The 24,655-nt window shown below is 45.6% G+C and overlaps 1 protein-coding gene across 11 annotated transcripts; it reads left to right on the top strand.

The window, feature by feature from the left end:
* The first annotated feature begins 1,191 nt into the window (after window positions 1-1,191).
* On the top strand, window positions 1,192-24,286 carry ubtfl (upstream binding transcription factor, like). 11 transcript variants are annotated; one of them, XM_066680876.1, is made up of 20 exons: window positions 1,192-1,749; window positions 7,716-7,836; window positions 7,988-8,169; window positions 8,909-8,992; window positions 9,083-9,238; window positions 9,381-9,445; window positions 9,534-9,654; window positions 10,254-10,364; window positions 10,447-10,574; window positions 10,992-11,133; window positions 11,936-11,977; window positions 12,076-12,189; window positions 13,665-13,820; window positions 14,363-14,491; window positions 14,922-15,007; window positions 15,348-15,537; window positions 16,903-16,950; window positions 17,426-17,557; window positions 17,789-17,908; window positions 22,052-24,284. In XM_066680876.1, exons 2-20 carry the CDS (start codon window positions 7,779-7,781, stop codon window positions 22,136-22,138), a joined length of 2,151 nt encoding a protein of 716 aa, XP_066536973.1. In that variant the 5' UTR covers window positions 1,192-1,749; window positions 7,716-7,778; the 3' UTR covers window positions 22,139-24,284. The 11 variants fall into 11 exon arrangements, with proteins under 11 accessions (XP_066536973.1, XP_066536971.1, XP_066536968.1 ...); XM_066680874.1 differs by lacking the exon at window positions 1,192-1,749 and adding an exon at window positions 2,037-2,222; XM_066680871.1 differs by lacking the exon at window positions 1,192-1,749 and adding an exon at window positions 2,436-2,454.
* The last annotated feature ends 369 nt before the right edge of the window (window positions 24,287-24,655 follow it).

The following is a 24,655-nucleotide window of genomic DNA, read 5'->3' as shown; positions in this document are numbered from 1 at the left end:
GAGACTGCTGTTTCTGATTCTCGTACCAATGCGCCACACACTCCTATGATCCACCACCCAGTTGTTTCCTGTGGTCAGAAATCGACCGGTGATGAACTCAGCGGGAGGTAATAAAGTGTTCATCAGACAACAGACGGGCCACAGTCTTTAAAACACTGAATCAGACACGAGTCTGCGGAGCTTGTCAAGTGACCAGGGGGTGGACAAACAAGGTAGAAACATCACACTCCAGCCTCAGTCCTCCTCAAACCTGCTGCCACCTGCTGGCTGGACAACTAAATACACCCTGGTGAAATTCATCGTCCAATTTATTTATAGAAATATAAAGAAAACGACTCAGTGACGAAATCATTTGTCCATGACTTCAGTAAAGAAAACTACAGAGTGCTTAAGAATTATGGTTCTACAAGGGTTCTTTATTAAGGGAAATGGCTGTATATAGAACCCTGAACACTTGAAACCTCAAGAAAGGTTCTTCAGATTGATGGAGAATGTGCTATAGATGGTTCTATACAGCGTCGTTTAGAAAAGGGTTCCTCTGCTGTTACAAGTTTAACCTACTAACAACAGAGAAACCCGTTTTGGCGCCGTATAGAACCCATCAGTCTGAAGAACCCCTTCATGATGCTAAGCGTTCAGGGTTCTACATAGAACCATTTCCTAGCCTTGAACACAGCTGTCTGAGGCGGATGTGGACTGAAGATTAAAGGGACAAGGGTCCGCACATCGGGGTTAAGGCTAAGATTGTTAGCTAAACCTGTTGATAACAGCACATCAGGCTACATTTTACACATCCAGAGACTGTGGAGAAACATCCACATACAGCAGTCAGACAGGACCGTGTGTACGACCCGGCTACTGTAATGAAACAGACAGATGGAGGCGCTGATAAACTATAGTAATACTGCTTTTACACAGTGTTGATGTGCAGTCAGCCATCTTGGAGGGTGAGGGCCCTCCGACTTTCAGAGTAGGAAACGTCCTACTACTGCCATCCAAGTGCAAAGAGAATACAGCATCACTTTTGAAGGAGGGCAGGTAAACAACACCCCTCCCCCTCCCCCTCCCCTCCATTTCATGAAAGTGGATAACACTTTGTAACAGCAGGGGGCGCACAGGGTCGAAAAGTGTTTACCTAGTGTTGCTTTAAAGCTCAAGTCCAGCGTGTCCAATAGGAAAAGAGCAGAGGGAAGATTGTGGACATTGGGCTTGAGTTATCAGGCTGAGGATATCATGCTTTGTGTAGCGAGACTCTGGGCCTAACAGTGGTGTACTGGTTACCCAGTGTGTGTGTGTGTGAGAGAGAGAAAGAGGCAGGTTGAAGGGCCTGAATGCTCGGTGGCTCTTCCTTTAACACTGTCTCCACCTCCTCCTCCTTTTTCATGTGCCATTGGTCAGCTCCGCATAAAGAAACCCAGACACGCGGCCAGTTCAGCGCAGTGCCACCCCCTCACTGCTTCTGTGGATGAGGCCAGAAACTGACAATAACGCCGCACGCCGGCTCCCTGCTCATGTCGCCTTCAGAGGGATGCGGACCCGGGATCGGGACCGTCGCCGGGATGATGCAGCTGTATGGGCATCTGTGCGGATGTTGAGCGGGGGGAGGGCTGTGAAAGCTCAGCTCCTTCCACTGTGCCTCGTTAGTGAAGCTAAGGGACGGCAGGGGTTTAGAGGACTTCCCAGGGCTCGGAGAGACGGGAGTGTGGGCGCCTTAACTAATCGGTTTAGCTCCTGGAGACGGATATAAAGGTTGGCTGAGTGCTTATGTGCAAGCCTTTAAGACTCTTGTGTTTTTGTGTGAGTTTGTTCAGCCACAGAGTGTCGACACAAAATCAAATGTTACTCTATTAAATGTGTGTGTGTGTGTGTCACGTTTACAGTTGAAATGTCTGTGCTGTTTAAAAAAAAGAATAAAAGATTTCAAAATACTTCCAAAGTGTTTTATACAGTTGAACATACAAGGTTTAAACTTTAAAACGTGCACGAATCGACCTCCGCCTTCGTGTCCCAGTCTCCTCGCCCGCTTTCCCGCGGAGTTCCTCCCCCTGCGGCGCTGGGCGGAGTTTCATACCGAAGCAGACGCTCCTTTTGTCGGATTCGTTTCGACTTGACTCCCCGGGGCTTACGGCTTAGGAAAAACAACGCTAAAATAGCTTAAACAGGCTTCCTATCCACACACACGCGACCGTGAAGGACACTCGTGACGAAGCGGACAGAGAAAGGTGAGTCTTGTTGGATTTTTACGTTGTTTTCGACGCCTTTTCTCCTTGCTCGTCCCCGAGTCTTTGTAACATTCATGGCGGCTCCGCAGTGAGGGCTTCGGGGCGATGAAAAGCACAAGCGTCCGCTCTTAATTCAGCTTCGCTTAAAAGACGGGTTTTCGAAGCTGGCGTACGTTAATTCGGGGCCGAAACAGTTCGGAGACACAATGGCGCTTGTTTTCGGCCACACATGGTAACATTTAGGGTTTATACACATTTATTTTATAACAAAATGACACTTCTCCTCAACAAAAGATCCAGATTTGAGTTTTTCTGCAAGAAACGCGTCCCAGAAGATAGACACGGACGGGTAAAAATGGTCTTTGGGGGATTTTTTTAACCAGATTAATCTGGAAATCTTCCTCGTACTTTGGCCAAGCGAGCCGAGGCGTTCGTGTCAGCGGAAGCTGTTGCTGACTCCTGCCGGAATCAGGGCGCCATTACCGGGGTCGGAGGCACACAATGGTCGGTGCGCAGTGACATTCGGGAACAGATTAAAAAAATATATAAAATGTAACGGTTACTCGGTGAGATAACGCTGGCTTTTTGAATAAATGCGAACACGAAGTGGAAAACCCGCTCATACTTTATTAATAAAATCACTTTTAATCCTCACTTCTTTTAAAATCGTTCGTTACTTTTGTTTTTCTGAAAAATATTAAAAAATGACACCGGATGACACACAAATGTGGATAGCTGGATATTTAACTACGATTTTACACGACAAATAGCGTTAAATAGGACGTTTTAAAGATCGGGGCTCTTTTTTTTTTGGCTCGTTTAAACCTGGGCGGGCCTCGACACTATCGTAACCGAAGAAGAGGCGCCACCGCCCGAGGAGGGCCACACAGACGAACCGAGGTAAATGTCCACAAAGAACGGGAGAAAAGAGACTATTACAGAGCACTTGAATGTGTTTATTAATACAAAAGGACACTGGCCCGCATTTTTGAGGAAAAAATAGCCAAACGACGCCTGATTGTTTTGCAGACACTTGTTCGTTAAAGTTCGCCAGGGTTCGTTGAGACACAGATGCGGCTAAAGTGCGCTCCTCCGCTTCAAATCAGCGTTTACGTCAGATTCGCAGTTTTTGGAAACGGATTTGCAACGCAGCTTTTATTTTAGCGGAATTTAAAGCTTTTAATACCGCGAAAGGAACCCATTTTACTGTTGTATGCTCTAAAGGAGACGGAGGCGGAGAGCAGGCGCCTGTAAACCCGTCCACACGCAGAACTCCTCGAAACGGATTCACGGCTCGGGTTAATTTACGTTACTGCTTCTTTAACAGTTTCTAAGGCTCTTAGGTAAAGCTTTCATGTATTTATTAAACGAAAAAAAAACGGAACACCGGAAGTGGTAGTTTATAACCGTCCAGTAGCCAGAGTCTTCGAAAATAATTCTTTTGACGGGTTTAAATCTTATGGATCCTTCGGGTCGTTTGACACTCCGGTAAAGTTGGTTTCATATTCGCATATTCAGATTTCTTTCTTCAATAGCTCTCAAACGGTGCATGCAAATGACTTAATACTTGCAAAGTATTGTTTTTGGGATGCAAGACAAGCAACTACAACTCAGTTTATGTCAGAAATGTTTGCCATTTAAAAAACACGAAATATATTGTTTTCTATGGGCTGCCGTCATCTCCGCGAGAGCTAAGGGACCGTTTACAAACTACACTACACAGTAAAAACGAAGGTGACGAACCTCACACATGATGTATACTACATCTCCTACCTTCATAAATTTAACCATTACTGGCCCGTGGTGATACATTTTTCATTATAAATTTCAATAGCTTTTGAACCTTTGATGATATGGTTTCAAAACAAATTTTATTTGATCAAGTGCCACCCACATGACATACTACACCTCTTATTTTGGTCAATTTAACAATTAATGGCCCATGATGATGCATTTTTGAGAATACATTTCAATAGCTTTTGAATGTTTATTGAAATTGCTCAGAAAGAACATGTAGCTGTTTGAATGAAGTAATGGTGGGGTAGGCAATAATTTGAGCAGCTTTTTTAACAGGTTTTAAAATATTTTTATTGACCAACTGTCAATATTTTGCAGAATGTAAGTATATACACACAAAACAACAGCAATAGTTATAATCCAAAAAAATTACTTTCAATGTAAAAATTAAGTTGTCTGACTCATGAGAGACATAACTTTTGCCAGAGGTGTACATACAGTAGGTGTATGCAAAATGTTGGTGTATCCACAGGATACATTTAAAGAAAGATGGAGCAGACATTCCCAGAAACAGAGACTGTTTGTCTGTAAAGGGCCATTGTGGATCTAGGACATTGTCCAAGACAAGTAGCAACACATCTCATGTTATGCATTACATAAGGTAGTCTCTGTTTCTGGGAATGTCTGCTCCATCTTTCTTTAAATGAATCCTGTGGAAACACCAACATTTTGCATACACCTACTGTATGTACACCTCTGGCAAAAGTTATGTCTCTCATGAGTCAGACAACTTAATTTTTACATTGAAAGTAATTTTTTTGGATTATAACTATTGCTGTTGTTTTGTGTGTATATACTTACATTCTGCAAAATATTGACAGTTGGTCAATAAAAATATTTTAAAACCTGTTAAAAAAGCTGCTCAAATTATTGCCTACCCCACCATTACTTCATTCAAACAGCTACATGTTCTTTCTGAGCAATTTCAATAAACATTCAAAAGCTATTGAAATGTATTCTCAAAAATGCATCATCATGGGCCATTAATTGTTAAATTGACCAAAATAAGAGGTGTAGTATGTCATGTGGGTGGCACTTGTTCAAATAAAACTTGTTTAGAAACAATATCATAAAAGGTTAAAAAGCTATTGAAATTTATTTTCAAAAACTTATCACCACTGCCCAGCAATGGTTAAATTGACCAAAATAAAAGGTGTAGTATGTCATGTGGGTTGCACTTTATCAAATACAACTTGTTTTGAAACAATTTCATAAAAGGTTCAAAAGCTATTGAAATTTGTAATGATAAATGTATCACCACGGGCCAGAAATAGTTAAATTTGCCAAAATAAGAGGTGTAGTATGTCATGTGGGTGGCACTTGATCAAATAAAATTTGTTTTGAAACCATATCATCAAAGGTTCAAAAGCTATTGAAATTTATAATGAAAAATGTATCACCACGGGCCAGTAAGGGTTAAATTGACCAAAATAACAGGTGTAGTGTGTCATGTGGGTGGCATTTTATCAAATACAACTTGTTTTGAAACCATATCATAAAAGGTTCAAAAGCTATTGAAATGTATAATGAAAAATGTATCACCACGGGCCAGCAAGGGTTAAATTTACCAAAATAACAGGTGTAGTACGTCATGTGGGTGGCACTTTATCAAATACAACTTGTTTTGAAACAATATCATAAAAGGTTCAAAAGCTATTGAAATTTGTAATGAAAAATGTATCACCACGGGCCAGTAATGGTTAAATTTATGAAGGTAGGAGATGTAGTATACATCATGTGTGAGGTTCGTCACCTTCGTTTTTACTGTGTAGTGTAGTTTGTAAACGGTCCCTTAGCTCTCGCGGAGATGGCGGCAGCCCATAGAAAACAATATATTTCGTGTTTTTTAAATGGCAAACATTTCTGACATAAACTGAGTTGTAGTTGCTTGTCTTGCATCCCAAAAACAATACTTTGCAAGTATTAAGTCATTTGCATGCACCGTTTGAGAGCTATTGAAGAAAGAAATCTGAATATGCGAATATGAAACCAACTTTACCGGAGTTCGTTTGACGACGAAGAAGACACGGCGTCCATTCCGAGACCGGCTCCAATCACTCCTCAGATTTCCCAGGCTGGAGATTCCCCTTCAGTCGTTGAAATTACAACAATTATTATATCTTTTATTCAGTTAAAACCAACAGGCTGCCTGGCAGTTTCAGTCCCCGGTGTTGCCCCGGTTCCCCCCGTGTTTCTGAGCGGCGTCTGTAGCGGTGTGACCCGGACAGCCTCGACTACAGCACCAACAGAGGCGGAGCTACGGTCACCATGGAAACAACCTTCCCGCCGCTTCAACAAAAACGGCTATACTCCAAACAATTAGCTTAGCATACCATAACGTCTAATAAATGACTATTTTCATAAAAACGACTTACAACTTCACAATAACGACGTAGCATATAATTGTCTTATGACTTAGCATAGCATAAGCGACTTAGCATAACATACATATTTAATGTAGCTAGCTTCTTACGTGTCTTAACATAATTATGATTTAAAATCTGAAGTAAACTGACATCTCATAATTGTGATTTAGCATTTCACAAGTGAATTAGCATCCTTTAGCAACTTTTAAAAAGACTCACAGAAGCCCCCCCAGCCCAATGTTTAACACCACACAGAATGCAGGCGAGGGGGCCTGCATTACTACAACAGACAACACAAAAACACAGCAAATTAATGAATGGAGAGGCATGGCGAGTATGCATTATAGCATCAAAGAATTAACCGTTTCTGTACTTAAAATCACACGCGGTGATTGCTGAGTGACACAGCAGGTATTTGCTTTCAAACACACAGCTCCACTGGGTAAAATCTGGGTTACTGTGCATGTGTGAAAGGCGCTAAAAAATTGGGCAAATATTGTTCTCCTCCAAGCGTGTTGAGCTCCACTGATACTGCCTTAGTAGCAGCTAAGAAGCAGTGACTTTCTTCACAGTCTCAGAGGACGTGTGCTGCCTTCAGTCTCCCAGTTTGGTGGCTGTGTGTAATGTAAGGGGAGTGCTATATCATGGGTTGGAATTGGCAATGACTTAATTTGGAAGGGTGCTGCATGGTGGTGCAGAAAGTTAGTGTCCTCTCACATAACTTCAGGTTGTACATGGGTGTCTGCATGTTTCCGCCCACAATGAATGTGAATTGGCAAATGTGGTTACAGAAAATGACTGAAAATTGGGTTTAAAAGAAGCCTAAACCACAAACTCATTAATGGACCAGGGAAATTTGAAGGTTATGGCCTTGTTGCCCAAACCTTACTGCTGGCCATGTACCCCCTCTCCATGGGAAAAAACCAGAGCTTTCACCCAGGAAACAGAGGTTGGAGCCAAGCCCAAGTCACACAGACTGAGCATGGGCTGGGGACACAGGACACCCCTCACTTGGTTCTAGCCCTGTGTACCTACTGGTGCCAGCTTAGTAAGAAACAAGTGGCAAATATGTGCTGATATGGTATAAAGGGCTGGAGAGAGTTGAGGAGAGAGACTCTAGAAAAGCTTGAAGATTGTTCATTTTGGATTTCAATTTAGCCAAATTAATAGCCAGAAGGCCAATCTGCTCCTGCTTCCGGCATCCTTTTTCCAGGGGTGGTAAATAGCTTTCCATAGGCCTTTAAAGAAGCTGTAATTGTGAGGTTGTTTATTAAATTGCTGTTAAGTTTTACTGTGACTCAGATATTAACTGCTTTTATTTTCATTCCAGGCGTCAGATTCTTTGTGGTCGGGTTCTGGCGTGTGGGCTTGGAGCTGCCTCGACTCTGTCAGCATGAATGGCAGCAGCAGCGTGGCAGGCACCCAGGCTGGGCGCATCAATACCGACTCAGGTAATCAACACTGACTCTTTCACTGTAGTTACACTGTACTTATTACATCATCATTATGCGTTTTTTATTTAACCAATGTGTTCTCTTGCTACTGTCTTTACATCTTTATGAGAAACGATGTGCATACTGTGTGTGTATGTGTTTCTTTTAGACGAAGACGTGTGGAGTAAAGAGGACTGTCTGATGCTGCTGGAGAGGATCAGGACTCTCCTGCCTGATGGTGACACTATGAAATATAAGACCACTGAATCTCATTTTGACTGGGAGAAAGTGGGCTTTGGAAATTACACAGGAGATGTGTGTAAGAAGAAATGGCAAAAGCTTTCTACAGAGGTGAGCCAACAAAATAGTGTAAACTTAAACAGACACCTTTATCCCGTCCACAATGTGGAGGTACAAAAGCCTGTTTTTAATGAATCATTTTGTGATGTCACCAAAACACCTTCAAGCCTACCTGGAATCATTGGGCGCAAGGCAGGAACACACCCTGGAGGGGGCGCCAGTCCTTCACAGGGCAACACAGACACACACACCTACGGAAACTTTTGAGTCACCATTCCACCTACCAATGTGTGTTTTTGGTGGAAACCGGAGCACCCGGAGGAAACCCACGCGGACACAGGGAGAACACACCAACTCCTCACAGACAGTCACCCGGAGGAAACCCACGCGGACACAGGGAGAACACACCAACTCCTCACAGACAGTCACCCGGAGGAAACCCACGCAGACACAGGGAGAACAGTGGTGTGTTCTCCCTGTGTAAGTGTGAGTTTCCTCCGGGTGCTCTGGTTTCCTCTCACGGTCCAAAAACACATGTTGGTAGGTGGATAGGCAACTCAAAAGTGTCCATAAGTGTGTGAGTGTGTGTTGCCCTGTGAAGGACTGGCACCCCCTCCAGGGTGTGTTCCCACCTTGCGCCCAGTGATTGCGGGTAGACTCCGGACCCACCGCGACCTTGAACTTGATGAGCGGTTAAAGACAATGAATGAATATGTTTCCTCTAAGGGACTTTTTTCATGCCAAGGCTTCAGCAAAGGTTTGTGATCATTTACACTGGCTTTTCTCCTAGGTGCGAAAATACAGGACAATGACGGAGCTTATTGTGGATGCCATTGAATATGTGAAGAACCCCTACAAAGGAAAGAAGCTGAAGGTAATTGAACACACTGAATTTCTTATAACAATACATTAACCTCAGAGGAAAATATTTATTTGCATCCTGTTTATGTTCCCTTTCCCTCAGACACATCCAGACTTTCCAAAGAAGCCCCTCACACCCTACTTTCGTTTCTTTATGGAGAAGAGAGCCAAGTATGCAAAAATTCACCCAGAGATGAGCAACCTAGATCTCACTAAGATCCTGTCCAAAAAATACAAGGAGCTCCCGGAAAAGAAGAAGGTGGGGCCTGGACTGGGACGTTAGAGTGGGCTTTTCTGGGCTCAGAGAAGCTGGCCCTATTGTAACTGTATCATATTTAGCCGCTTGGCTTTGTGTGCCGCTGCAGCGTGTAATTAACTTGCTTTGTTGTCCCCTCCTTCAGCTCAAGTACATTCAGGAATTCCAGAGGGAGAAGGAGGCCTTTGAGAAAAACATGGCGCGGTTCAAGTAAGCACTCACACACTTTACCGTCTGAAATAACACAAGTGTTTAAAAAAACGATTTTCTAACAGAGGCTTCCTTCTGTTCCCTGTAGAGAGGACCATCCCGATTTGATAGAAGAGCGAAAGAAGTCCGACCTTCCAGAGAAGCCCAAAACCCCACAGCAGCTGTGGTACAATCATGAGAAAAAGACCTTCATGAAGCTACACCCAGATGTGAGGCACCTCTCAATTCCTACTGTTTAATTCATTACAGTTTCATAATCTCTGTAGAAGAGCAGGACATGGGAAACGGATGTTCTTGAGCAGCTGTACCTTCACTTAATGACAACATGCTCAGTGCCAGTCATGGGCTAGAGGGGTAAAATCCCTCCCAGACTGGACTGGGGAGCAGTGAATCAGTGTTCTCTGGTGTGAGAGAGTCCTATCCAGTACATTTAGCATGAGCTGTAGTGCTTGTGATCCAGAACTCATCATGTTCTCTTAAAGGAATAGTGTTTACTGTTTTTGCCTTAAAATTACAGCTTCAAAATCATTGTGATGCTTCACTGAGCTGTAACATAGAGAACGGAGCCTCTGTCGTTGCTGCTCTTGGCTCAGCACTGCAGAAACTGCACGGTGTAACTGTTGGAGGAGGGTAGGAAACCACCTCACCTCCTTCCCCCCTCCGACTTGGTTTCAGGAGTGTGAATTACACTCTCTGACTCTAGGAGGAGCCCAGGAGCAGAAACACCGAACCTTACCTAGTGTTGCTTTGATTTGAGAGGCAACGCTGTGTGTTTTCTTCTATTTTAATCTGAACTTCCCTTCTCTAGGTAAGTCAAAAGGAGCTGAAGGAAGCTTTACGCAGACAGTGGTCTCAACTCTCAGACAAGAAGAGGCTGAAATGGATCAGCAAAGCCCTGGAGCTGCAGAAGGACTATGAGGTAGGTCTTACGCTGTACAGACGTTCATGCAAAGGCTTTGTAGAAAAGAGGCACTTTAAATGTCTCTGTATCTGCTCCTCAGGACAGCATGAAGGCCTACCACGAAGCCCACCCAGACGCAAACTCCGACGAGCACGTTAAGTCTGTTTTGACAAAGGCTGAACGGCAGCTCAAGGACAAGTTTGACGGTCGACCCACCAAGCCTCCGCCGTAGGTCTCCAGAACTTGAGAAATCCTTCATAAACTCAGCGTGTCAGCGTTGTCATGAGCTGGCTCGTTGTTATAAAGTTGTACCCCTTGTGGTCACACTTGGCAATATCTCCATCCAAAAGTATTAAACAAAACAGTATGGTCTGGCATGACTTCACATGAGCTCACAGTTACTGTGTATAACGCCAGGCATGGGCTAAAGTATAAAGCAGACCCAGCATGGAGCAGTGGAACTGTGTTCTCTGAAGTGATGGCCGCGCCACTGATTACCTCTGTGTCTAATAATCCAACATCTTTACCGGTCCTCGATAATTAGAACTGGGTCCTGTTGGCATAGGCACTGAGCTTTCAGAGCAGGCTGTTGATTTACGTTTCCTACTGAGACTCCACGGAGGCCTGTTTTGTTTTGCTGCGTAGGAACGGTTATTCTCTGTACTGCGCTGAGCTGATGGTGAACATGAAGGACGTGCCGAGTACAGAGAGGATGGTGCTGTGCAGTAAACAGTGGAAGATGATGACCCAGAAGGAGAAGGACATGTTCCAGAAGAGATGCGAGCAGGTGTGTGAACTCCTCTGTAAACCACAGTGTGAGGGTTTCGAGTGTCGTTTGTTGATCAGTTGAATTGCGTAGGAACTTTACGTCCCTGTTTACCGTGGAACTAACATTCTGTCAGTTCTTTAAAGAAAAAGACAACGTGCAAAATCATAGAGAACTAATGTTGCTTAACTAACATTGCCATCACATCCCTCATTAGGTGTTTGCCATATTCTCCTGGTAGAATTAGTTTGTTTTTATGCCGTTTTTACTCAAAACTACATTATTAGTCATTTTCATTTCCTGCCTCAGTGAGTCTTTCCCTGTATCACACACTGCCTCCAGCCCCAGGAGGGTGGGGCACACATATACCAACCCATTATTCTTTTTAAACTGCCACTAATGCAATGTCACTGAAAGGTTTAGCACGAAAGAGAATGCAAACTGTCCAGATTTGTCACATCAGCTGACAGATGCTTGTGCTACTTAGTGCCATGAGCAGAAAGGTGCGGGAGAAAAGGGGACCTCCTAATCACCCAGTGAGTGACAGTGGTGCTCTCTAGGCCTCAGATTCAAACCTACGATCTCCTGGTGGTGGGACAAATGCTTAGTGCTGCTCAGGGGCTCTGAAACTGTAGAACTATGAATGCATGGGTCTTAAATGTTATTAAAAGAGTAAATGAGAATCAAATGAATATAACATAACTGAATCTTTCTGGCCGTTCCAATCATAACTTCAATACTTAGGAGAACAGGACGTTGAACTTCTATTTTTTTTTTTTTTAAGTGCAATGCGTTATTCATTCTCAAATATTTATCTTCCCAGAAAAAGAAGCAGTATGAGATCGATCTCCAGAGGTTTCTTGAGGTAAGTCATAAAGGTGTCGTTTTATTTCACGTATACTTTTCTTATTAATTCCCAGAGTCTTGGTCAAACAATGTGTGTTGGGTTTCCTCTTTTTGCAGAGTCTGCCGGAGGAGGAGAGAGACCGAGTGCTGACTGAGGAGAAGCTGGGAGGCACTAAGCTGAGCATGGTGGGGGCAGGCAGCCCGGCTGGGTCTAAATCCCCTTCAGCCAAAGTGAGTCGCCAGTGTTGGGACTTAGAGACAGGTTTTAACCGAATGGCGAGTGGTCGTTTTGGTTGTGTGCCGCTGTGACTTCCCTGTAGTGTTTGAAAAATATTCAGAATTCCAGAGTTTCATAGTTTTGGTGGGAGACTATTTCATACGTCACATCGCTGTGAACACATACAGAAGTAGGTTGGACAGGTGTTAAGAAGAAAAGAAGACACGTCTATGGTGGCTGCAACCTAGGCTTAGGGACGCAAATCTGGACCAAAGAATTGTGAATCTCTGACCAAACAAAAGAAAAAAATAACCTTCTATTGGAGGTGGTTCTGAGCTGAGAATGTCTAGTTCAAACAAGATGTCGAAGGGTTAACCACATTTCTGATGAATCTTAGTAGCCCCAAGCTCATGGTCAATAGTGACACAGGTGGGGAAACAGGACAGGTAAAAATACATATATGAAATAGAGACAATAATAACTCATTCATTCATTATCTGTAACCCTTATTCAGTTCAGGGTCGTGGTGGGTCCAGAGCCTACCTGGAATCACTGGGCGCAAGGTGGGAATACACCCTGGAGGGGGCGCCAGTCCTTCACAGGGCAACACAGACACACACACATTCACTCACACACTCACACCTACGGACACTTTTGAGTCGCTAATCCGCCTACCAACGTGTGTTTTTGGACTGTGGGAGGAAACTGGAGCACCCGGAGGAAACCCACGCAGACACAGGGAGAACACACCACACTCCTCACAGACAGTCACCCGGAGGAAACCCACGCAGACACAGGGAAAACACACCACACTCCTCACAGACAGTCACTCGGAGGAAACCCACGCAGACACAGGGAGAACACACCACACTTCTCACAGACAGTCACCCGGAGGAAACCCACGCAGACACAGGGAGAACACACCACACTTCTCACAGACAGTCACCCGGAGCGGGAATCGAACCCACAACCTTCAGGTCCCTGGAGCTGTGTGACTGCGACACCTAACTGCTGCGCCACCGTGCCCAACAATGATAACTATTAAACAGAATGAAAACAATAAACAGATAAAAGAAAACAGGAGATATAGAATAAACTACTGGAGGAAGCACAGCAATGTGACATAACTTACCTACTGTGTATCCCTAAAGTATCACTGTGTAATATTTTTACCTTATACTTACAGCTTCAGAATATTTGTGATGGTCTACTGACCTATAATAATGACAATAGACTCTCTGTAGCTGCTACTCTGGGTTCAGCACAGCAGAAACTACACTATGTATCTCTTGGAGGAGCGTAGGAACCATGGATGGCAGGCCAATGAAAAGAGCATTACAACTGTCCAGATGGGAGGTTTATAAAGCCATGAACTAGAGTTTCTACATTTTTGCACTGAGTATGGGACGAAGGCATGCGATGCTGTGAAGGTGGAGAGCTCTATCTGTGTTGACAGTCAGATCTGGACCGAACTGTTCCTGTGTTGTAGGACCGGGTTCGCGACCCTGAGCTGGACCATTGGCCGCAGGGGCTGCCGAAAGATAAGCGAGACGCAAAGAAGAAGACACAACTCCCAGAAACGCCCAAAACTGCAGAGGAGATGTGGCAGCAGAGTGTAATAGGAGACTACGTGGCCAAATACAGGGTGAGCCGCACTCTCAGCCTCCGTACAGAACACAGAGGGATAAACACAGGATAAGGAAATGCACTAATAAAAGGTGCACTAGGGAGCTTTGCCAGAGTCCCTCAGTGTTGTTGTAGTTCACCTACCTAGCCAGCAGAGGTCCCAAACCCCAGATCTCCATTGGACGAGCTGGTGATCCACAGCAACAAAGAGCTTCTTTGGTCCAGATTTCAGTTTTCAAAACCGAACTTATCAGGCCCTTGCTGTTGCTAATATAACTGTTTTTAATCACGTTCTTCACGTTTACGTTGATTTGTAATAGATAGAAGATCACCTAGTGCACCTTTAATGCCGTAGTCCACTCCATCCCTCAGTTGGCATTGAGCACAGTGAGATTAAGCTCATGTGAAACTCTGTTTAGATTATGCAAGCGGTTGAATCCCCTTGTCCATAAATATAAATAGCTATAAATAGCTGAACAGACCAATCTTAATTACGTATAGAAATGTATCGGTAAAGTCCTGTGATGTTCTGCTGATTAACCGATAGTCTGTTTGTCGCAGGGCGACCGGAAGAAAGCGCAGACCGCCATTGAAGCCGCCTGGAAAGCCATGGAAAAGAAAGAGAAGATCCCCTGGATCAAGAAGGCGGCCGAGGACCAGAAGCGATACGAGGTTCAGTACCGGACCGTGGTCAGTGACCAGACGTTATGACCACTGTCTTCTCATCCGTGCAGAAGAAATGTCAAAGTGTTGGTGGCCACTAACTTCCCTCTTCCCGAGAGTAAAGCAGGGGTGGAGGTGCCTGGCACTGAGGACGCAGCTCTGACTTTATAAACACTGTCCGTTTATTCTCGTGTTGTGTTTACTGTCTAATTTTCAGCCAGAGAAATGGGATAATGTTGAAGTTGTATGTGACTCGCAGCCATCGCACTGACCGTGCTGTATTTACATATTCCTTAAAGCCTGTGTTTGCATTCACGTTTATTCATTCGTAATTAATCTATGGTCTATTCATGTGTTTGCTACAGTGCTTTACTGATTTAACAGTCTTTACCTGTGTGTTAGTGTGCCTAAAAAAACTAAAAGCCTGTTGATGTTTCGACTTGCGTCTGTTTCACAGCGAGAGCTGCTGGAGCTGAGGACGGTGCCTTCAGGACAAGGGCAGAGGAAGCCCAAGTTTGATGGAGAGCCCAAAAAGCCTCCTGTGTGAGTTGTGGTCTCAGAAAGTGTTTAGTCTCTGCTCTAAATCTTCAACTAACATTTCTTTTTAATGAAAGGCAAGGCAAGTTTATTTATAGAGCACCTCTCTCTCTCTCTCTCTCTCTCTCTCTCCCCCTTTCTCTCTCTCTCTCTCTCTCTCTCTCTCTCTCTCTCTCCCCCCCTCTCTCTCTCTCTCTCTCTCCCCCCCCCTCTCTCTCTCCCCCCTCTCTCTCTCTCTCTCTCCCCCCCTCTCTCTCGCCCCCCCCCCCTCTCTCTCTCTCTCTCTCTCCCCCCCCCCCCTCTCTCTCTCTCTCTCTCTCTCTCTCTCTCGTGTGTGGAACTGTAGGAGCGGTTATCAGATGTTCTCTCAGGAGCTCCTGACTAACGGCGAACTGAACCACTTCAGCCTGAAGGAGCGCATGGTGGAGATCGGCAAGCGCTGGCACAAGCTCAGCCAGGGCCAGAAGGACAAGTACAAGAAGCAAGTGGAGGAGCAGCAGCTCGGGTACAAAGCAGACCTGGACACCTGGGTGAAGGTAGGCGCTGGATCCTTTTGGGTTCGAGCGAGAATCAATTCCTTAGAGGCATAGCTTCTTCTTGTACCTCATTCATTCACATACTCTCTCACACGTGTTTGAGAAAATGCTGTAAACGGACGAGCTACAGGCGAGTGTAGCCTGCTGTTATTATGATGGGCTCCTTGTGTCCACCTTCTTCTTTTTTGCTGCCATCATCACTCACTTTTGACCCCCGTGTGACCCCACACACCTGAGCCTTGCACAGTTAGACCCACTTATGACTGGAACGTTTTCCAAACTACAGAGACTCATGTGACAGCAGGGAAAGGCCCAGCCAATCACACTGGCCATATGTGTTACGGCGAGGTAGGAGTCGAGTAGAGAATGTGATTTAACCCTTTCTGCACCTCTAGGTTAATGAGACGTTCACAGATCCATGTTCATTCTACACCCTTGGGTTCACGGCAAATGGAATGAACCAGTGGGTTCATGGCTCAAGTTTAGTGCTTCTCCAACAAAGGGTTAATAAGACCCCTGTCAGTTACAGGCCTTTAGAATAGTCCCCCCATACGGCACCCTATTTCAAAATAAGAGTCTGACTAGGGAAGGTTATGCTGTAGATATTATTTAGAGAGCTCAGTTCAAGACAGAGCCACCGCTCTGTTGTGTGTGTTTTCTGTCTCTGACCACAGTACGGCGTGAATGAATCTGTGAATGAAGGACATTTACACTTCCGTAGCTCTGCTCTAGACTGTGGTTTACATTCTTTGGGACATTAGAGAGAGGACTCAGCCACCAAAAATGTACAGCCATTAGGCTAAGAGGGATTGACCAAAAATATGCGGACGATTAGGAGACCGGAAGTGACCACAGCAGCAGAATTAGCCGGACGTTGTGGTCACACAACCCTGTTTTCAAGGAAATGCCCCAGGGTCTGTTTGTTCAGTACAGTGTCCCTGTCACAGCACTCACACATTGGGATCCATGGAGATCCAGCTGTGGCTGTTATGGCTTGGTAAGGAGCTCAGGTGTGTTGGGGGAGTAGCTGAATTGTTGGCACTGTTAGAGCTCTCGTAGCTTTTGGTGTGTCATGAGAGTGGAGCGTTGCATCGGTGACCGTGTGTGTCATCGTTTTGCTCTCAAAGATTATTCGGATAACAGACCGATCTAAACACCGTGCCGTTGATTTCTCTTCCTCTGCTGCTGCCATTATACGATGTGCAACAAACGGCTTCATCTTTTATGAAGCAGAAAAATAAAAACAGTGATTTGGCCCCAGTGCTTTGTGCTACGTTGCTGATAGCTGTACAGACAGTCATTGTGAGCTAGTGCTTTTCAACGGTGAGGAGATTAAACTGTACTTTCTCTGTCTGTCTTTCTCAGTCTCTTTCTCCTCAAGAGCGGGCGGTGTATAAGGAGTTTTCTTCTGTGGTGAGTGTTTAAGTGTTTCACTTCATTTCGTTACTGCTCACACGCATTTTGCTCATGAGTGCTCTGCGTACAGTGTAGTGTGTCTTATGTAACAGTCATTCTGTAGCTGTTTACAAACATGTGCATGCGTTTAAAGGCATCCCGTGCTCCACTGCGCTGCTGTGCATGGCAAGGGTTCATGTTGCTGTCAGTTTAAGCCGCAAAGGCTAAGGCTGAAGTCTAATCAGTCCGTTACACAATTTAGTCTTTTTTTTAAATATTTGATCCAAATGAAAATCCCAGCACACAGTCTTCATAGTGTAAACTAACCTGATTAAAGTGATGCTCTGTGGGCTGCTTTGTGGGGCTACTAATAGTTGCTTTGAGCTTGAACTTTTGTTTTCTTTGTCTTGTTTTTTTTCTGTCTCTCTCTCTCTCTCTCTCTCCCCTTCCCCCCTTCCAATCTCCTCCCCATCCCCTATCTGTGTCCCAACAGAAACGGAGGAGTACAACAAAAGCGCAAAGTCCTGCAGCCAAAGTCCGTGTCACCAAGGGGAAGGCGGTAGGTGCCAGAGCAACAACGCTGGGGGCCGGGGGGGGCAAACGTTCCATGGCGTACCGGGCCAAGGTAACGCTCGCTCTCTCTGGGCCACTCTCTGGGCCTCTCTCTGGTCCTCTCTCTGGGCCATCAGGGATGTAGTGTTGAGTAGGCCAGTCTGTTCTCTGGTTGAGACGGCTGCGAGGGCAGTGGCAGAAGTGTGGGATACACTGTACTGTATTCTTTTGGAGATTTGTGGATGATGATGGCTTGAAATAGAAAACTGCTCATTAGAGAGAACTGTGACTCTGTCGTCTCCAGCAGGACACAACAGACTCAGACGAAGAGGACGAGAAGACGGACACCACAGACTCTGAGGATGAAGACGATGAGACGTCCGCCAGCACAGACAGTGAAGATGATGACGAGGACGACGATGAGGTAAATGTGAAGCGCTCTCAGACTTAATTTATTGGTCCACAGGTGTGAGTGTGTGAAACTGTCCAAAGGTGTGAGTGTGTGTGTGTGTGTGTGAGTGACCGAGTGAGTTTGTGAAACTGTCCACAGGTGTGAGTGTGTGTGTGTGTGAGTGACTGGGTGAGTGTGTGAAACTGTCCACAGGTGTGAGTGTGTGAGTGATTGGGTGTGTGTGTGAAACTGTCCACAGGTGTGAGTGACATGGTGAGTGTGTGAAACTGTCCACAGGTGTGAGTGTGTGAGTGACTGGGTGAGTGTGTGAGTGACTGGGTGAGTGTGTGAGTGACTGGGTGAGTGTGTGACACTGTCCACAGTTGTGAGTGTGTGAGTGACTGGGTGAATGTGTGAAACTGTCCACAGGTGTGAGTGTGTGTGTGACTAGGTGAGTGTGTGAAACTGTCCACAGGTGTGTGTGTGTGAGTGACATGGTGAGTGTGTGAAACTGTCCACAGGTGTGAGTGTGTGAGTGATTGGGTGAGTGTGTGAAACTGTCCACAGGTGTGAGTGTGTGAGTGATTGGGTGAGTGTGTGAAACTGTCCACAGGTGTGAGTGTGTGAGTGATTGGGTGAGTGTGTGAAACTGTCCACAGGTGTGAGTGTGTGAGTGACTGGGTGAGTGTGTGAAACTGTCCACAGGTGTGAGTGTGTGAGTGATTGGGTGAGTGTGTGAGTGACTGGGTGAGTGTGTGACACTGTCCACAGTTGTGAGTGTGTGAGTGACTGGGTGAGTGTGTGAGTGACTGGGTGAATGTGTGAAACTGTCCACAGTTGTGAGTGTGTGAGTGACTGGGTGAATGTGTGAAACTGTCCACAGTTGTGAGTGTGTGAGTGACTGGGTGAATGTGTGAAACTGTCCACAAGTGTGAGTGTGTGAGTGACATGGTGAGTATGTGAAACTGTCCACAGGTGTGAGTGTGTGAGTGATTGGGTGAGTGTGTGAAACTGTCCACAGGTGTGAATGACTGGGTGAGTGTGTGAAACTGTCCACAGGTATGAGTGACTGGGTGAGTGTGTGAAACTGTCCACAGGTGTGAGTGACTGGGTGAGTGTGTGAAACTGTTCACAGGTGTTAGTGTGTGAGTGACAGGGTGAGTGTGTGAAACTGTCCACAGGTGTGAGTGACTGGGTGAGTGTGTGAAACTGTTCACAGGTGTTAGTGTGTGAGTGACAGGGTGAGTGTGTGAAACTGTCCACAGGTGAGTGTGTGAGTGACTGGGTGAGTGTGTGAAACTGTCCACAGGTGTGAGTGTGTGAGTGACTGGGTGAGTGTGTGAAACTGTCCACAGGTGTGTGTGTGTGAGGGACTGGGTGAGTGTGTGAAACTGTCCACAGGTGTGAGTGTGAGTGACATGGTGAGTGTGTGAAACTGTCCACAGGTGTGAGTGACAGGGTGAGTGTGTGAAACTGTCCACAGGTGTGAGTGTGTGAGTGACTGGGTGAGTGTGTGAAACTGTCCACAGGTGTGAGTGTGTGAGTGACAGGGTGAGTGTGTGAAACTGTCCACAGGTGTGAGTGTGTGAGTGACAGGGTGAGTGTGTGAAACTGTCCACAGGTGTGAGTGTGTGAGTGACAGGGTGAGTGTGTGAAACTGTCCACAGGTGTGAGTGTGTGAGTGACAGGGTGAGTGTGTGAAACTGTCCACAGGTGTGAGTGTGTGAGTGACAGGGTGAGTGTGTGAAACTGTCCACAGGTGTGAGTGTGTGAGTGACAGGGTGAGTGTGTGAAACTGTCCACAGGTGTGAGTGTGTGAGTGACAGGGTGAGTGTGTGAAACTGTCCACAGGTGTGAGTGTGTGAGTGACAGGGTGAGTGTGTGAAACTGTCCACAGGTGTGAGTGTGTGAGTGACTGGGTGAGTGTGTGAAACTGTCCACAGGTGTGAGTGTGTGAGTGACAGGGTGAGTGTGTGAAACTGTCCACAGGTGTGAGTGTGTGAGTGACTGGGTGAGTGTGTGAAACTGTCCACAGGTGTGAGTGACAGGGTGAGTGTGTGAAACTGTCCACAGGTGTGAGTGTGTGAGTGATTGGGTGAGTGTGTGAAACTGTCCACAGGTGTGAGTGTGTGAGTGATTGGGTGAGTGTGTGAAACTGTCCACAGGTGTGAGTGTGTGAGTGACAGGGTGAGTGTGTGGAAACTGTCCACAGGTGTGAGTGATTGGGTGAGTGTGTGAAACTGTCCACAGGTGTGTGTGTGTGAGTGACAGGGTGAGTGTGTGATACTGTCCACAGGTGTGAGTGTGTGAGTGACAGGTTGAGTGTGTGAAACTCTCCACAGGTGTGAGTGTGTGAGTGACTGGGTGAGTGTGTGAAACTGTCCACAGGTGTGAGTGTGTGAGTGACAGGGTGAGTGTGTGAAACTGTCCACAGGTGTGAGTGACAGGGTGAGTGTGTGAAACTGTACACAGGTGTGAGTGTGTGTGTGACTGGGTGAGTGTGTGAAACTGTCCACAGGTGTGTGTGTGTGTGTGTGACTGGGTGAGTGTGTGAAACTGTACACAGGTGTGAGTGTGTGTGTGACTGGGTGAGTGTGTGAAACTGTCCACAGGTGTGTGTGTGTGTGTGTGTGACTGGGTGAGTGTGTGAAACTGTACACAGGTGTGAGTGTGTGTGTGACTGGGTGAGTGTGTGAAACTGTCCACAGGTGTGTGTGTGTGTGTGTGACTGGGTGAGTGTGTGAAACTGTACACAGGTGTGAGTGTGTGTGTGACTGGGTGAGTGTGTGAAACTGTCCACAGGTGTGAGTGTGTGTGTGACTGGGTGAGTGTGTGAAACTGTACACAGGTGTGAGTGTGTGTGTGACTGGGTGAGTGTGTGAAACTGTACACAGGTGTGAGTGTGTGTGTGACTGGGTGAGTGTGTGAAACTGTACACAGGTGTGAGTGTGTGTGTGACTGGGTGAGTGTGTGAAACTGTCCACAGGTGTGTGAGTGTGTGTGTGACTGGGTGAGTGTGTGAAACTGTACACAGGTGTGAGTGTGTGTGTGACTGGGTGAGTGTGTGAAACTGTACACAGGTGTGAGTGTGTGTGTGACTGGGTGAGTGTGTGAAACTGTACACAGGTGTGAGTGTGTGTGTGACTGGGTGAGTGTGTGAAACTGTCCACAGGTGTGTGTGTGTGTGTGTGACTGGGTGAGTGTGTGAAACTGTACACAGGTGTGAGTGTGTGTGTGACTGGGTGAGTGTGTGAAACTGTACACAGGTGTGAGTGTGTGTGTGACTGGGTGAGTGTGTGAAACTGTACACAGGTGTGAGTGTGTGTGTGACTGGGTGAGTGTGTGAAACTGTACACAGGTGTGAGTGTGTGTGTGACTGGGTGAGTGTGTGAAACTGTACACAGGTGTGAGTGTGTGTGTGACTGGGTGAGTGTGTGAAACTGTACACAGGTGTGAGTGTGTGTGTGACTGGGTGAGTGTGTGAAACTGTACACAGGTGTGAGTGTGTGTGTGACTGGGTGAGTGTGTGAAACTGTACACAGGTGTGAGTGTGTGTGTGACTGGGTGAGTGTGTGAAACTGTACACAGGTGTGAGTGTGTGTGTGACTGGGTGAGTGTGTGAAACTGTACACAGGTGTGAGTGTGTGTGTGACTGGGTGAGTGTGTGAAACTGTACACAGGTGTGAGTGTGTGTGTGACTGGGTGAGTGTGTGAAACTGTCCACAGGTGTGTGTGTGTGTGTGTGACTGGGTGAGTGTGTGAAACTGTACACAGGTGTGAGTGTGTGTGTGACTGGGTGAGTGTGTGAAACTGTCCACAGGTGTGTGTGTGTGTGTGTGACTGGGTGAGTGTGTGAAACTGTACACAGGTGTGAGTGTGTGTGTGACTGGGTGTCCATAATAATTTTTACCAGGTTCTAGACCAGACTGGACAGGACGGAGTGGTTAAAGGAGATTAATGCATTCTATGAAACCTAGTGAACACAGGAGACCCATTGCATCCCAGTGAAAATGTGGAGTGGTCCAGTATTGTCCAAAAACTTTACGATTTTATGAGTTATAAAATGATATTTAAAATGCCGCTTTAACAGGAGAGAAATGAAACACTGACGTTATCTAAATCTTGAATCAGAAAAATCATTCAGCCACACCATATTCACCTGCGCTTCTTTTTCAGAACGAGGAGGACGACGAAGAGGACGACGACCAAACAGACGGTTCCAGCAGCTCCAGCGAAGACAGCAGCGACTCGGATTCGGACTAGAGCTGTTCTTGGCCCCTCAGAGTGGGGGCTGTGCGGGACACGCCCCCTAAATCCTAAATACCCTCCCTCCGCACAGGGGGGGGGGGGTTCAGTAGCTGTGACATCACAGCGTTCGATAAAGCATCTCACTCTCCTTCGTCCTTTGATGAGTTTCAAGAGTGACGGCTCTTTCCCTTCAACATGTCCATGTCTCAGACTTAAAGTCGACTGGACGGGCTCCTCTTGTTAAAGGGCCGTGTTACTTGTGTGTTAATTGAAACATTTTTTATTGCCTTTGTATAGGTGTGTTATTAAATTCTGCGTTGCCTGTTCCTTTTTTAAAAAAAGAAACATTTGATAAAGCAACATAAGTTGTTTTTTTTTTCCCTTGATGTGTCAGCGTTTGTCAGAGCTGGTCAGTTTTAGAGGAGAGCTGGAGGAACTGGCGGAGTGACCCGGAAGCGTGTGATTGTTCGTTTCCCTCAGCCATTGAAGCAGTGTCCAGCCGTTCCGGTTTTGTTCGGTCGTTCTTTGATCACATCCTCCGCAATAAATGCACTTTTCTTCTCTATCACTCTCTGCTCGTGTGTTTGTCGTCCAGTCGGAGAGGATCGTGATGCGTGAATCACACCCAGTACACAACCGCTCTGGAGAAATGCCTTACTTTATTCTAACATTCTGTTTCCTATAAAAGGTTTTCAATAGTAGCTCAAGGGCAAAGGAAAGGTCTAGTGACAAATACGGTATAAACATAGCTTCCTGAAATGAAGAGCTTTAATAAAGAGCCTGATCCCTGACTCTGGGAAGGCTTTAGATGTTGGAACATTTGCTGTGAGGACTCATTGTATTCGACAAATCAGAGAACACTGTTCTCTGCTTCTCTATGAGGTTCTCAATCTTTCTCAGCTCAAGGCCCACCTCTTAATGATGGCATGTCAATGTAATTTAAGCCAGACATTGTTTAAACCTTTTTTACACCAGTCCCTTGTGAGTGGACATTTAAAAACAGTGAGTGGAATCTAATCCAAATGAAGAAAGTCCCACCATCACCCTTCAGCCCTCATTCCAAACACACACACACACAACACAGAACACTCACTGCCTGACTACAGCTGGAGGAGTCCCAGAGAGAGGGACAACAAGGGCAACAAGCTTGTCAGCTATGAGCAATGTGTGTGTGTAGAGCCATGTGATGGACACCACACATTCACATATACAGTGATGCCCCGGAAGTCAACGGTAAACTTGCGTTGACAACTGATGCGGTCGGGTTCTGAATTGAAATTCCCCATAAGAAATAACTGAAAACCGATTAATTGGTTCTTGGCCATCAATTTTTTTTTACCATAAATTTCCCTACAATTACCCATCTTGGTTATTGTTTTTTTTTTGCTACAAAAAAGTCACAAAAACACGTAAAATAGGCAAAATCTTGAAGCACAACCTCAAAAAGCTTCCAACCTTGAGGAACGACGCCGTAAACTGACGCCAAGTAGCGTCAGTTAAGCTCAACACGAGTGGTGTTTGTTTACAAAAGTCATTAATTCAGAGTTTTAAGGTCGACCTCCGAGTCGTAATTCTCTCGACATTTGAAGTCAACTTCCAATTATGTCGACTTCAGAAACGGTCGTCTTCCGGGGTTCTGTAGCCCATTGAAAGCACAGTTTCCGCAGTGCTGAGCCCAGAGTCACGGAGACAGGGTCTGCTCTCCCAATTACAACTCAGTGAAGCATCACAATGATCTTGAAGCTATTATTTTCAGGTAAAAATACAACCTAGTGTTAATTAAAGCTGTAATAAGTGAAGCCACTTCGTCGTGTTATAAATCAGTCACTGTACCAACACCTAGGGCGCTGGATGGATTAGAGAACCCATCTTAGGCATGGCTGCTTGTGTAGGAGACCCACTCATTGGAGCATAAACTGATTATTCAAGGACTACAAAGCAATTTGATTTTTCATCATGAGATGTCTTCATAGGAAAAAAATAAACGAAGGAGCACTTTCATAGACATTGTTTATGGCCTGAGATGGACTGGGGCTGGAGTGTGTTCCTGCCCTGTGCCTGTTACTCCAGGTAGACTCTGGACCCCGCGACTGTGAACACGAGGAAGTGGTTACAGAAAATTAAAGAACTATTGAATGAATGTACAAACTGATCTTTAAAAGGTGCATTAAACGAAGTCAGAATTAATCTAAATGAATAATCTTCATTTCCATGTCACGCATCAATCTCCTGCAGCCTCTGGGTCCCATCACCACCACCGTGAAGGTGAAGAACATGGTGGAACACTCCAACAACTGTAGAATATCAAATAATAATGTACAATTTAAACATTTACAATGATCATACGCGCTGTTTTGTTATATCTATGTTCAGAAACACACAGAAAGGCTAAAATCAACAGGATATGACAGAAAATCTTGAGCACATCCATGTTTCTTTGTTTCTTAAAACTACCACACAACCACTTGCACTTGAAAGCAGCAGCTGTCAGGGTTCTGCCAGTTGCAGTCTGATTGGCTGTCGGCCTCCTTA

This window comes from Hoplias malabaricus, chromosome 9 (genome assembly GCF_029633855.1).
Source record: "Hoplias malabaricus isolate fHopMal1 chromosome 9, fHopMal1.hap1, whole genome shotgun sequence".
Taxonomy (NCBI): domain Eukaryota; kingdom Metazoa; phylum Chordata; class Actinopteri; order Characiformes; family Erythrinidae; genus Hoplias; species Hoplias malabaricus.
This window is presented reverse-complemented; position numbering and strand designations above follow the sequence as displayed.

Bases quoted from the DNA above. Each gene is read 5' to 3' on its own strand.
- ubtfl (XM_066680871.1), top strand. The intron at 9,446-9,533 runs GTAAGCACTCAC...TGTTCCCTGTAG, and splicing joins AAAAACATGGCGCGGTTCAA to AGAGGACCATCCCGATTTGA. The intron at 12,190-13,664 runs GTGAGTCGCCAG...CCTGTGTTGTAG, and splicing joins CTAAATCCCCTTCAGCCAAA to GACCGGGTTCGCGACCCTGA.